Genomic DNA, 13,688 nt, shown 5'->3' with positions numbered 1-13,688 from the left:
GAAAGCATTTTCCAGCTCAACTGTCCCAGTTTATCATGAGAAGGAGCCTGTGTACACTGGTTTGACTGCACTTTCCTGCAGATGAGATTGTGGCGGCATCTAGTGGCATATGGTGGAGCTGACACTTTTCTGCATGTGAACAAAATGGCATTTATTATGTATAAAATTAGTGAGGAATAACAGGATAACATGCTGATAACAATATAATGATCATTTGAGGAAAAGTAGTTTAATGGCACAAGTCACAACTGTGACACAATTCACTATTTTATTAAAGTGACTGTCAAATGTGTTTCTGTGCTTTGCTGACATCTTGACGAACTTTTATAACTACAGTAATCTTGACTTTCACTGTCAGAACAGCCAGCATACACTGTTTTCTTCCCAGTTCATCCTTTCATTGACTCTCTGACAACATCTTGTACAACATAATCAATGAAGGCAGGAGATACACTTCCACAAAGTGCATTTTGTAACGGTTTCGTTACACCTTCGACGAAGGTGAAAACTTTAGAGCAGTTTTTACATTGAAAGTCCAAAAATAAAAAACATGTAACACACAAAATCCAAAACATGAAACAAGCCATGAACAAAAACACAGAAACATTGTGTTGAGATTCATAGAGTATTAACAGCGCCCCCTATCATATAACAGTGAAAACACGGAAAGGTTTTGTTCAATCATATGTTTTGATTATTTAGAATAGAATTTGAGGGGCTTTTATTTTATGATACTATGCAATATATATATATATATATATATATATATATATATATATATATATATATATATATATATATATATATATATATATATATATATATAGCATAGGATGTCTGTTCGAGAACGTTCTGGAACGAAAAATTGTTAGCTGGGATGACGTTAAAAGATTTTATTGATTAGTTTACTTCTCATTAATATAGATTTTAAAACATTTAGGTAGACTATACAATGAATTATAGGCCTATAATTAAATGATTAAAAGTCTAATATTTCTTAAAACTGCAATAGACTAAAACAACTTGTTTAACACAGAATACTTCTCTTTAACATCCTGAAAGTACATTTATTAAATTATCTTTTTAGCTTATTAAAGTAGATAAATAAATAATAATCAATAAATAAAAATGCATTGTTAAACGCGTAAGCGCACTACAGGGACTTTTAAGTTGAAAAGTGTTCGCGTGCAGACAGGAAGCGGTAGATCTGTCGCGCATTTCCCTGCTCTGTTCTTCCTGTCTCGTGCGCGTCTCTTCTGCACATCCTATTATCATCATGGTGAGCGATTTTGTGGTTAAATCATAATTCAGCGGAGATATAATGAGTGAGATGTGATTTAGTGCAGCGCGTGTGACGGTAGTGACTCGGTAATGTGATTTTGCCGCGGCAGTCGCACTTTATTCACGCTAAAGAGTGAGGGTTTGTGCGCGGCATGCGCGTGAACACGAACAATGAGTTCAGCCGACTGCGGTATGATGCTCTAATGGACGTGTTTCCCTTCATTAGCACATCTCATTGTTTTATTTGTTGTGTGCTGAGTTTACTCGTGTGTGTTTCGATAGTTTGTGTTGTGATGGATAGTATTAAATAGCGGATCATCGTCAGGGAGTTTCTAGCGCTTTCTGTGGAGGGCGTGGCCACTGACGTCACTGCCATGAGCATGAGAGTGCAGTTATATTATAATTACACGGATAATTATTCAAATAATAATAGCAAGATTTAATTATGGAAGTATCTAATATTAGCATAATAACGAAATGAATAATAATATTAAAAATCACAGTTTCTAGAATGAATCAATACCCTCTCTAGAAAGCTTTCTAATAGAGATGGAGAAAATGCCATAATAATATTTAATCAACACTATAGTCACTTGTCTATGATAGATAGGGTTTCCAGAATGACCACGCATTCATGTTATGAGGAGTTTCGGAGGGACACTGGCTGACTTGAATCATGGTTCAGAGATGAGCTGCATGATAAACACACATCATTATTAATATCAGAAGTGTACACGTGTAATGCAGATGCCGTTTCATGTTAATAATGTGTGTGTGTGTGCAGGCGTCTCTATCCATGGCCCCCATGAACATCTTCAGACAAGGAGCGGACGAGGAGAAGGCCGAGACGGCTCGACTGGTGAGACTCGTGCAGTGAACGTGATCATTAATAACCGTGATTATTAATAACCGTGATTATGGCTAACGAGAGCTCTCTCTCTGTGTGCTTTCAGTCGTCCTTCATCGGCGCCATTGCCATCGGGGATCTGGTGAAGAGCACTCTGGGACCCAAGGGCATGGTACGTGTGCCGGCGGCCGCCCCGTTGTGATCATAACCGGTGAATATTGCTGATTAATGACCTCTGACCTCACAGGACAAGATCCTGCTGGGCGGCGGCAGGGACAGTCAGGTGACCGTGACCAACGACGGCGCCACCATCCTCAAGGCCATCGGCGTCGACAACCCCGCCGCCAAAGTGCTCGTGGGTGAGTCTCCGTGTGTGTGTGTGAGAGAGAGAGAGAGTGTGTGTATTCACTATGATAATAATAATAGTAATAAAAATACATTAACCTTCTGGTATTGTTCATTTGGGAGTCACTGGGAGAACAGTGTTTTCAGACACAAGTACTTGCTTTTATAAGGCATTTGGATTTATATTTAGAGATTATCAAAGATAAAAGGTTTTTGACAAAAGTCTCTTTTTTTTAAAGTTCTAATCTAATATGAGCATCAGAGAGTGTGTGTGTGTGTGTGTTTTGCGCTCTTGATGTTAGTTTCACCCCCTTTTCCTGCGTTGGGGCTGATTTATAGATCGTAGCGCACAAAAAATGCTCTGTATTTTCCATTAATTTCCTGTGCTGATCACGAACAACACGAGTGTGACTCTTTGTCTTTTTAACAACCATTTAGTCCACATTTTTTTTGCCGTTGACCACATAGCAAGTGCAAGGCCACCATGTTTCATACCATTCTGATGAAGTTACGATTAAAAATTCCCCCCAAAAATTTGTCTAAAATGACAGAGCAACACCAGAGATTAATTCCTGTGAAATATTGTTCATATATACATCATGATGTGGGTATGTGTCTGCTGATGTGATGAACCTGTGCTGATGACCCTGCACAGACATGTCGAAGGTGCAGGATGACGAGGTGGGCGATGGCACGACCTCTGTGACGGTGCTGGCCGCTGAGCTGCTGCGGGTACGACTCTCTCTCACACACACACACACACACTCACACACTGTGTTTCCCGCCAGATGCCGCGCAGGCTTGATCGTGTGTGTGTGTGTTTGTACCTTAGGAAGCAGAGCTGCTGATCGCCAAGAAGATCCATCCTCAGATCATCATCTCCGGCTGGAGGAAGGCCACGCAAGCGGCCCGTGACGCCCTGAGGGAGGCAGCAGTGGATCATGGGTAATGATGTGTGTGTTGGACGAGAGTGTGTGTGATAGCCACGGATCGGATCATTTTTTGGATCGGCAAAAAAAAGGGTATATGGGCCATTCTACAGGATTGGTTCAAAGTCAGAGTTGGAAAAGTCTTTTCCCACAAATGTTGGATGTATGCAAATTGTATAATATCCAAGGCACACATGTCTAGTAATTGTGCAGTTCATTCTCATACTGTATTTTCAGAAAGTTTTGGAATATTTTTCCTCTCCCCAAATTTGTCACTACCGAAGCCCAATAATACATAATTTAATTGACCTATTCATATTTTGTTTACATCTACCTTATAAATATATTTTTTCATTTAAAAAAAGTTTTCACAGGTAAATCTATAATTAAAACTTTAACAATATTTCAAGTGTAATTTATAAGATTTGTAGTATTTTGAATCCAATCTGTCTTTGTAAAAGGCATTAGGTTAATCACCCTGGTTTCAAAGTTAAGGATTCATTAGTTTGAATAAACATTGAACCAAACGCTATAATAACATCTTAGTTGATAATTCAGTGTAACTTTATTTTTAGACAAATCATGCATGTTTCGGTCGTGACGGCACACATTCGCTAGTGACAGTAATGCTTTGGTAGAGATCACATCACTTTACAGAATCTTAACTCGCAATACTGAAACATTCATACTAATGATTTGCATAACTGTACTAAAATTGTTTATTTTCCCCAAATAAATTAATTTGTCTTCCCTTTTGTCACTTCCACAACAATGATGACATGTTCAATCATGACTGTTTCGGTAGTGACAATTTTAGACACTTTTGAGCCTATAGCTGAAAGATGATAGCAGCACATGGTTACCTAGCTCTGTTCTGAACAGTCATACACACTTACAAACTAAACGTTATGGAATAACACCCTAAAAGGTTTGCTTGATTGCAGAAAAAAGGTGTTTGTTAGTGACGCTCCTTAAAGTTACATGCAGATTTTCAGACTTTTGAACACATTTCCCTCAACATGATGGTATACCTATCTATTCATGAATATCAGTCACGTGACCTCTTACGTCATCCGCTCTTTTTCCAGTTGACGGCCGCCATCTTGAGTACCTACCGAGTACTGTCTATGGTACTGACAAACCTATTATCTCAAGTCTTGTTAGAAAACAAACAAAAAAATAACTATTCTTGAAACATTATTTGAATTCTTTAACAAAAATTATTGTATGGAATAGAATAGCTCCTGCAGCAGGTGCATTAGCACAACAGGTAGCATAAAGTTACATGACACAATTTAATTGATTAATATTACACTTTTACTTTTAACTCACTTTAAAACACCATCGAGGATTTGTATCATATTCCGGTCGCGGTTTAAAATGGTTTCAAGTCAAAAAAACATTTAGAAATATGTTATATTTAACATTTTATATGAAGCTATGGCCTATCCTTACCTAGCATGCATACTGTAAACATTCTTTATTCATATGAAAATTCCCCAATCGCACGAAAATCACACACAAATCACATATACTTCAAACCGTGCATTTATTTGCTTCTTGTTTCAGGTGAAGAGATGTTACTTTAGCTTTGTTATCACGGTTGTCAGAATGAGGAAGTCATGCAGGACCGCAGGCAGAACAGAAGCGTGATTTTTTTTTTTTTTTTTTTTAAACCACTTCAGCGGAAATCCCGCCCTGCAGCTGATTCTAAAGTTTTCATTGGTCATATCAATCACTGTACTGATTGCCTACACCAAACACTGATTACCATTGGACTAATAGCCCTGGCGGATACTGTATTGCATGTATTTGAACACAAATAAACCGGAGAAGACGTGAATGAATGCTTTTTGAGTGATGATTTCTATTCAAAATAACGAACGTTACAGATTTATGTTATGTTACATTTAAGTTATATTTATGTTACCGTGTTGTGAAAGCATAGCTAGCTAGTTCCTTTGCAACTGACATATCGATCTTGCCGAATAAGGTACTCAAGATGGCGGCAGACAAGTTTTAGAAGTGAGTGACGTCAGTGAGGAGACGTTGGTGACATCATCTGATATTCATCAATAGTGAGAGAGATTGATGGAGCTTATTCAGGATGGAGGAGAAAGGGGTTATGCTGTATAGGAGATCTCTTTATAGATGATCAATTTGCGTCGTCTTCACAACTTATAAGCAAGTTTGCACTCCCTCAGTCTCACTTCTTCCGTTACTTGCAAATTTGAAATTATGTAAAAGAAAATATTCCACAGTTTTATAAATAAACCTGAAAACCATATTATTCACGATCTTTTATCTTCTAATCCCGAAACCAGACATTTGGCATCTTGTTTTGTTCGTGCTTTTGCGACATCTATACATGGTTCCTGCAGGGTCTTAAAGTATAAAAGTCTACAATTCGGAACTTTAAATTTAAGGCCTTAAAACGTCTTAAAAATGGCCAGATTTTAAATGATGTAATATCTTATCTTAAATTTAATTTAGTCAGGTCTTAAAAAGGTTTTACCCTCGTTCATTTCCAGAAACACTGGCCGCAGAAAGTTATAACACAGTAGCAAAAGAGTATCGAGTCGTAGCCTACAAAGTAGAGGCGGTGTGTGTGTGTGTGTGAACAGTAGAGGCGGTGGACGTGAGCTCGTGTGTGTGTTTCTCCTCAGGAACGACGAGCAGAAGTTCCAGGTGGACCTGCTGAACATCGCACGCACCACGCTCTCCTCCAAGCTGCTGACGCACCACAAGGACCACTTCGCCCGGCTGGCGGTGCAGGCCGTGATGCGGCTCAAGGGCTCCGGGAACCTGGAGGCCATCCACGTCATCAAGAAGCTGGGCGGCAGCCTCACCGACTCCTACCTGGACGAGGGTGTGTGACGGACAGCTGATCCTACTGGCTTAATTCACCCAAACATGAGAATTATCCCAGGCTTTACTCGCCCTCAAGCCGTCCTAGGTGTACATGACTTTCTTCTTTCAGACGAAAGCTACTTATTATAGCTATAAAAGTTTTAAATTTGGACGTTTTTTCTTTATCCAGAGCTTTAGGAATTACTTTAATGATGGATTGATGCACTTTATTATTGTTTCAAATGTTGGCCTCCCATTCACTGCCATTATAAGTCTTGGATTAGCCAGGACATTTTTTAATAACTCAGATTGTGTTTGTCTGAAAGAAGAATGTCATATACACCTATGATGGCTTGAGGGTGAGTAAATCATGGGCTAATTTTCATTTTTCTGTGAACTATCCCTTTAAATAATAATTAGTCATGCCTTCAATAAATACTTGCCTTCATCCGGATGATTCAACACCAGTATAAATGACTAGTTTTTCACCCATATAAATTACACGTATATATATTTTTATATTCCCCAATAAAAATTTTAATCAGTCTGTATTTGAACATTTAAAATGATAGATTTTTATTTTATTTTGGCAGAATTGTAATGTTTTTGAATAGTCTTTAAAATGAACTTAATTAAACAATGGGTGTTTTAATCTTTCTATAAATATAATTTCCCTCATTATAAACATGTCATATTTCTTTATTGCTTGTGTACAAAATATACTATTGCAAAACATATCACTAGGTCTCATTATAGTTTTATATTCATTATCTCAAATAATAAGTGTTTGTAAAGTATCAGTAACAACAGGTGTTTAATTGATCTGTGAAAGTTGTGCGATTGGTTAACTGTGTGTGGCTCAGCCAATCAGAAGGCGGCACACGAGTAGCGTAATGGTCATGTGACTGCTCTTCTTGTTCTTCACAGGCTTCCTGCTGGACAAGAGGATCGGAGTGAACCAGCCCAAGAGGATCGAGAACGCCAACATCCTCATCGCCAACACCGGCATGGACACGGACAAGATCAAGGTACGGCCTCATTCAGGCACTGAGCGCCAGCACTGACGCGGCACCGTTAACACCAGTAACGTGTGTGTGTGTGTGTGTGTCCCGCAGATCTTCGGCTCCAGGGTGCGTGTGGACTCCACAGCCAAGGTGGCCGAGATCGAGATGGCTGAGAAGGAGAAGATGAAGGAGAAGGTGGAGCGCATTCTCAAGCACGGCATCAACTGCTTCATCAACAGGTGCTGTGACGCCACTTTCAGAGTGTGTTTTCAGCCCTCGACTGATGTATCGGCTAGTGATGCACCGAAATGAAAATCCTCTGCCGAAACTGGCTTCTTTTAAAAACTTATACTATATATATATATATATATATATATTTAAATTGTTTGAATTTAGTGGATCTGAAATGAAAAATCACAATATAATAATCAAACTTTTATTAACAGTTACATAACAAAACAAAATATTTTTAACAATAAATATAAATAATACCAAATAATATTATTCTTCAAGTTTTATGTTCCATCAAATAAAAGTTGTGCAAAAAGTTGTGTCAGCAACTTTGGTGTCCTCTCATATAGGGCTGTCACTTTTGTGAAAAAATCCTGTTCGATTTTTGAGACATAAGTGTTCATTGAATCGTTAGTAAATTGCCTATATTTGGCGTTGATCCGTTTTCAACGCCAAATATAGGCAAATCCACGGACAACTAAACGGGCATTAGGACGAACGTAAAGAGGCCGCTTGAGACACGCACAAGTCAGCAATGTGGACTGCCATAACATCAATGAAAAACATTACTGAAGGCTACATACAGTATTATGCACTATATTATGCAGAAATAGGCTGTGTGTGTGTGTCAGAACCTGCAGTTGTTGCGGGCGTATCGTGACGAGCTGGACGCGCTCCGAGAGAAGGCCGTTAAAATCGATTCCCTATTTTCGTTTTCGAAACTTGTGTTGGTTGGTCCGATCGATTGTGCAATAAGTGACAGCCCTCTGACATGCTTAATCTTTGATAGGCAGACGCGTGATAACAGCTCGACCGTGAGTGAAACCTAAGCGCTTGCGCACGGATGGGAGGGCGGGTGACATTCATTTTGGGTTTTCGTTTTCGGCTGTTTTTATATTTCGGCCCGAAACCGATAATGCCATTTTCGGCGGCCGAACTTTCGGTACACCCCTAGTATCGGCTGATTTCTGCGGTTTCATTAAGGGCCCAAATTTGCCCCCTTAAATTGATATCGAGATCACTGACGTAGAGGCTGTCTTATTGAATGTTTCATTGAATCATTCACTCGACCATTTCAGTTAAAAATGCAGATTATTGATTATAAAATATCCAGTGTCTGGTTTTACCTTTGTAGAAAACATGGAAACGCCAAAGACGCTTTAATTTATTATTTTATTTTGTTTTATTAGCAACTGTTTAGACAAAACGATGTTGTCAATTGGCTAACGTAGCATAATCAGATAGAGCTTTAACAGTTATACAGCATTTCCTCCCATATACGTTTTAAAATGAATGATGCCATTTAGCAGCACAAGTCATCCAGCTTTTTATTAAAGGAGACATATCATGCTTTTAAATCGTTCCTTTTTACATATAAATCATACATTTGTAGTCTATATAAAGCGGAACTGCAATGCTTGGGTCTGAATTCCTCATTTTTATAGCTCCACAGGCCCCTTTCTACCCCTTTTCTGATGTGCGTCTGAGAGCAACTCGTTTTGGTGCGGTCTCTTTAAATACAATTGAGACACTTCATACCCCGCCCCCTCTCCAGGTTGCAGAGGTGACACTCGGTTCAACTCCACCCTGTTCGGCCATTTTTGTAGTTTGATAGCAGAGATACGATTATCTAGCGGCACAGAAACTTTTTATTCACAAGTTATTAACAAAATGTCAACAACGGAAGACTTGTCCAGCCAGCCAATTTACATGTTCGAGCCAGAGTCGGAGCCGGAGCGAGATGAAAATGAAGACGACGAACCTGCAGAACAACGTCTTCATATGGATGTATCGCAATGGTGTGTTACTGTATTTACATTATGAAACTTTGGTCTTCCGACCTTTTACCACCGTGTCGATTTATTTTGATTAATATGTGCGAGGGAGAGAGAGCAAGACAGCGTCTAGTTTGGAGACGGCGTCTTGTTTACATTTTCGCCTGGCTCCGAAGAGAGAGAGTGTGCGCGCGCGCGACCGGGTCTCTCTCTCTCTGATCGTTCTTTCAGTAAAACATGCGCCGTCACAAGCGCGGCGGTTCATCTACATTAGACGGTGTAATGAAGCGTGTGGGTTACTACATCCAACAACCGAACATTTTAACTTACCCTCTCGTAACTTCTGCATCTTTTAGCTTGGACTACAAAATTGCAGCGAGAAATGAAAATGGCGGATTGCTCGAAGTGTTGGGCCGGGAGTCAATGTCCTTATTTGGCAGTTCCGCTGCAAATACTGTGACGTAATAGTTCACAAAACGTCATAGATAACAGAAAAATCGGAACAGGTTGAAAAATATGACCAAAACAGAATATAAAGATATCAACGAAGCACCTGAAGAGAATAATTTCAACTTTTCTGTACTTCTAAACACTCCAAATATACAATAAAATGCATTTAAGGGCTAAAAAAGTGGATTTAGCATGATATGTCCCCTTTAATATATGAAATTCTAATATTGATCCTGCTTCCTGCAGTGTGTCTCGTAGCAGCTACGGGGAGAACGTCACATAACTTTAAACACACTCAAATGTCTCTTTAGTATGATTGTTTTGACCAAGTAAAACCCCAGATTTGTGGATGAGTGTGTGTTTGTGTGTTGTGGATCCTCAGGCAGCTGATCTATAACTACCCTGAGCAGCTGTTTGCCGCCGCTGGAGTGATGGCCATCGAACACGCTGATTTCGCAGGAGTGGAGCGCTTGGCCCTCGTCACAGGTACACAAACACACCGCTGTGAAAACTATCCCAGAGTGCACTGCCCTGATCCTGATCACCAACTGTGTGTGACTCATTACCCGACCAGACTGGCAAAAGACTCACAGAAGTTGAAGTACAAAGTGTGTTTATTTCAGAACAGAGTAGCGCACTGTTTTTAGCTAGCACTCATTGAGCTGGTTTGCTTGTGCAGGCGGTGAGATCACGTCTACCTTTGACCATCCTGAGCTGGTGAAGATCGGCCACTGTAAGCTGATCGAGGAAGTGATGATTGGAGAGGACATGCTCATTCACTTCTCAGGAGTGGACATGGGTAAGTGCTGGGCAAACACATCTAACTGTGGTTTGGAGAACCACAGGAAGCCCTCGAGTCTTCTTGTTTGTTGCCCCAGTGTTGTGTTGCTGTGTCATTGGTGTGTTCCCCGTGTGCAGGAGAGGCGTGCACCATCGTCCTGCGCGGGGCGACGCAGCAGATCCTGGACGAGGCCGAGCGCTCTCTCCACGACGCCCTGTGTGTGCTGTCGCAGACCGTCAAAGAGACGCGCACCGTGTTCGGCGGAGGTCAGTACAGTACGCCACGCCAGCGGCTCTCTGACCAGTGTCTGCTGGGACGCGCTCTCACACCGGTGTGCTTGTGTTTCAGGATGCTCTGAGATGCTGATGGCTAGAGTGGTGTCAGATCTGGCCACCCGGACGCCAGGCAAAGAGGCCGTGGCCATGGAGTCCTTCGCTAAAGCCCTGATGATGGTGCGTCACGTCATGTCAGCTGATATCTGGCGGTTTAAAGAGGATCAGTGCAGGGATGCGGAGTTACTTCTCCTAAAGGAGATATTTCTCCCCTTAAATTGGTTTCCATGTGTATTTTTACCTTTGAGTTTTATCATTTTTCTTAACTTATTAAATATATACATCATATTTGTAGGCATTTATAGTGCAATTACAATCACATAATGCATACATCATTGGAAAAAAGGGAATTATGTGAAACTTAAACCACCAGAAGTTGTCAAAGTCTTTAATTAGTGAGTCATGGATTAGTCACTCAACCTATTCGTTTAAAATTATTAATTAGTGAGTCATTGAATTATTGATTTGTTCAAAGTCTTTAATTAGTGAGTCATTGAATAATTCACTCAACCGATTCATCCAAAGCCTTTAATTAGTGAGTCGTTGAATTATCGATTTGTTCAAAGTCTTTAATTAGCGAGTCGTTGAATTATTCACTCAACCTATTCATTTAAAATTATTAATTAGTGAGTCATTGAATTATTGATTTGTTCAAAGTTATTAATTAGTGAGTCATTGAATCATTCAGTCAACTGATTCGTTCACATACATGGATTCATTCAGGAATTAAGCAAGAGACTGTCTGTGTACAAAATTGCTAATTTAAAAGTACATTCTCACAGAGTAAGTTATTACAACCATTATGTTGCTTTGTCATGTGACCTACTAGCATTATTTGCAAAGTTATGCTATCATTCAGTGGCGAATCCTCCTGTTGCCTGAAGGGATAGTTAGGTGTCCACTGGATGTGCACTTCAGAATGGCTACTATTCTCCTACTGTGAATTTGGACTCACTACTATATGACCGGGAAGTATGTGATGTCAGATAGAGCCACTGACTGGATCATTAAATCATTCACTCGACCGATTGGTTTCAAAACACTGATTCATTCTGAAAAGAAGCAAGTCACTGTTTTAATGAGTGACTTGATGAATCATTCACTCAGCTTGATTTGCTATTTTTAGTGGCGAAAAGAGCAAAACTGACACTATTGTGTCTAAAATGTCAGTCACTATTAACGTATTATTGTACTGAACCGTTTGGGAAAACCGGCCCGCTTGCCTGTGAGAAGCTTCACTATATCATGTGATGTAAATGTATGTGTAAGTGCTTTTTGTGCCCCTGCATCTGGAGTATTGGGGGCATTTATTAGTTAATCTAGGTAGTTTCTGCATGTGTATCGGTGTCTGTTCTCAAGCTTTACGGCTGCTTGTTGTTGCAGCTGCCCACCATCATCGCTGATAACGCAGGATATGACAGCGCAGAGCTGGTGTCCCAGCTGAGAGCCGCCCACCAGGACAACAAGATCACTTTTGGCCTGGGTAAGACACACACACACACACACACACACACACACCTGATGTCAGGCTAGCCCGCGCCTCTGCTCTGACCTTTGACCCATGCCGTCTGACAGACATGACCCAGGGCTGTGTGGGAGACATGGCGGATCTGGGCATCACCGAGAGCTTCCAGGTGAAGAGGCAGGTGTTGCTGAGCGCAGCCGAGGCGGCCGAGATGATCCTGCGCGTGGACAACATCATCAAAGCTGCTCCCAGGTCAGTGCTCAGCTTTAGTTATACAGGACACACCGTGTCAAAGCTGCTCCCAGGTCAGTGCTCTCAGCTTTAGTTATACAGGACACACCGTGTCAAAGCTGCTCCCAGGTCAGTGCTCTCAGCTTTAGTTATACAGGACACACCGTGTCAAAGCTGCTCCCAGGGATTAACAGGACAAGGACAGAATTTTTTTCTCAAGCTAGTTTTATTGGAAGACAAAAACACATTTTTTAAAGATGAATTTACAATCTTACAGAGGTCTCTTTACCAATAAATAATCATTTTAAAAAACATCCCATACCCGACCCGTTTACATTGACTTGAAAAAGTATGATAAAGAAATGTGAAAACGTTACATTATGTGCTTATATTCTAAAAATGCACATAAAACATAATTGAGGCACATATTTTTTAATCTGCTAAAACATGCGCACAAACTGCGATGAGAACCGTTATACAGAATAAACCCCTGGATGCGCAACACAAACCTCAGGGGACTTTGGGTGGAAATCTAGATAAATGATGCAAACTAAATCAAATATGAGGAGCAGCTCTAAAGAGACAAAAGTGTGATAGTTCATCTGAAGTCAGTGTGTGTTGAGTTCAGTAACTGTGTAGATAACAGCTTCATGTGTTCAGGAGACTCAGCTGAGAGGTTGTTGAGGTGTGTTTAACGTGTGTGTGTGTGTGTGTGTGTGTGTGTGTGTGTGTGTGTGTTGAGTTCAGTAACTGTGTAGATAACAGCTTCATGTGTTCAGGAGACTCAGCTGAGAGGTTGTTGAGGTGTGTTTAACGTGTGTGTGTGTGTGTGTGTGTGTGTGTGTGTGTGTGTGTGTGTGTTGAGTTCAGTAACTGTGTAGATAACAGCTTCATGTGTTCAGGAGACTCAGCTGAGAGGTTGTTGAGGTGTGTTTAACGTGTGTGTGTGTGTTGTGTTGTGTTTCAGGAAGCGTGTGCCGGATCATCACCCCTGCTGAACACACACCGCTATCGGCCCGTGTATTTATTGACAGGAAGCGGATTCTCTTTGTTTTGTAGTTTCTTGTGTCGATGCACTTCTCGAGCATGTCTGAATGTCAGCGCTGGCTTTTGACCTTTTGTTTACTCAATAAAACTGTCACGATCAAACCAAGCCTGTTGTGTTCG

General features: G+C 40.6%; 1 protein-coding gene across 1 annotated transcript; it reads left to right on the top strand.

The window, feature by feature from the left end:
• Positions 1 to 1,190: 1,190 nt before the first annotated feature.
• On the top strand, positions 1,191 to 13,674 carry cct2 (chaperonin containing TCP1, subunit 2 (beta)). Its single transcript, XM_082167235.1, has 16 exons — positions 1,191 to 1,279; positions 2,066 to 2,140; positions 2,235 to 2,300; positions 2,376 to 2,487; positions 3,129 to 3,205; positions 3,306 to 3,418; positions 6,069 to 6,271; positions 7,180 to 7,280; positions 7,368 to 7,495; positions 10,095 to 10,198; positions 10,392 to 10,511; positions 10,631 to 10,759; positions 10,842 to 10,945; positions 12,209 to 12,308; positions 12,401 to 12,542; positions 13,489 to 13,674. The coding sequence occupies exons 1-16, from the start codon at positions 1,277 to 1,279 to the stop codon at positions 13,517 to 13,519; spliced, it is 1,608 nt and encodes a 535-aa protein (XP_082023361.1). The 5' UTR covers positions 1,191 to 1,276; the 3' UTR covers positions 13,520 to 13,674.
• The last annotated feature ends 14 nt before the right edge of the window (positions 13,675 to 13,688 follow it).

The sequence above is a fragment of the Leuciscus leuciscus genome (assembly GCF_965113295.1).
Source record: "Leuciscus leuciscus genome assembly, chromosome: 4".
Lineage (NCBI taxonomy): Eukaryota > Metazoa > Chordata > Actinopteri > Cypriniformes > Leuciscidae > Leuciscus > Leuciscus leuciscus.
The sequence above is the reverse complement of the archived record's forward strand: the minus strand, read 5'-3'. Positions and strand labels throughout refer to the sequence as shown.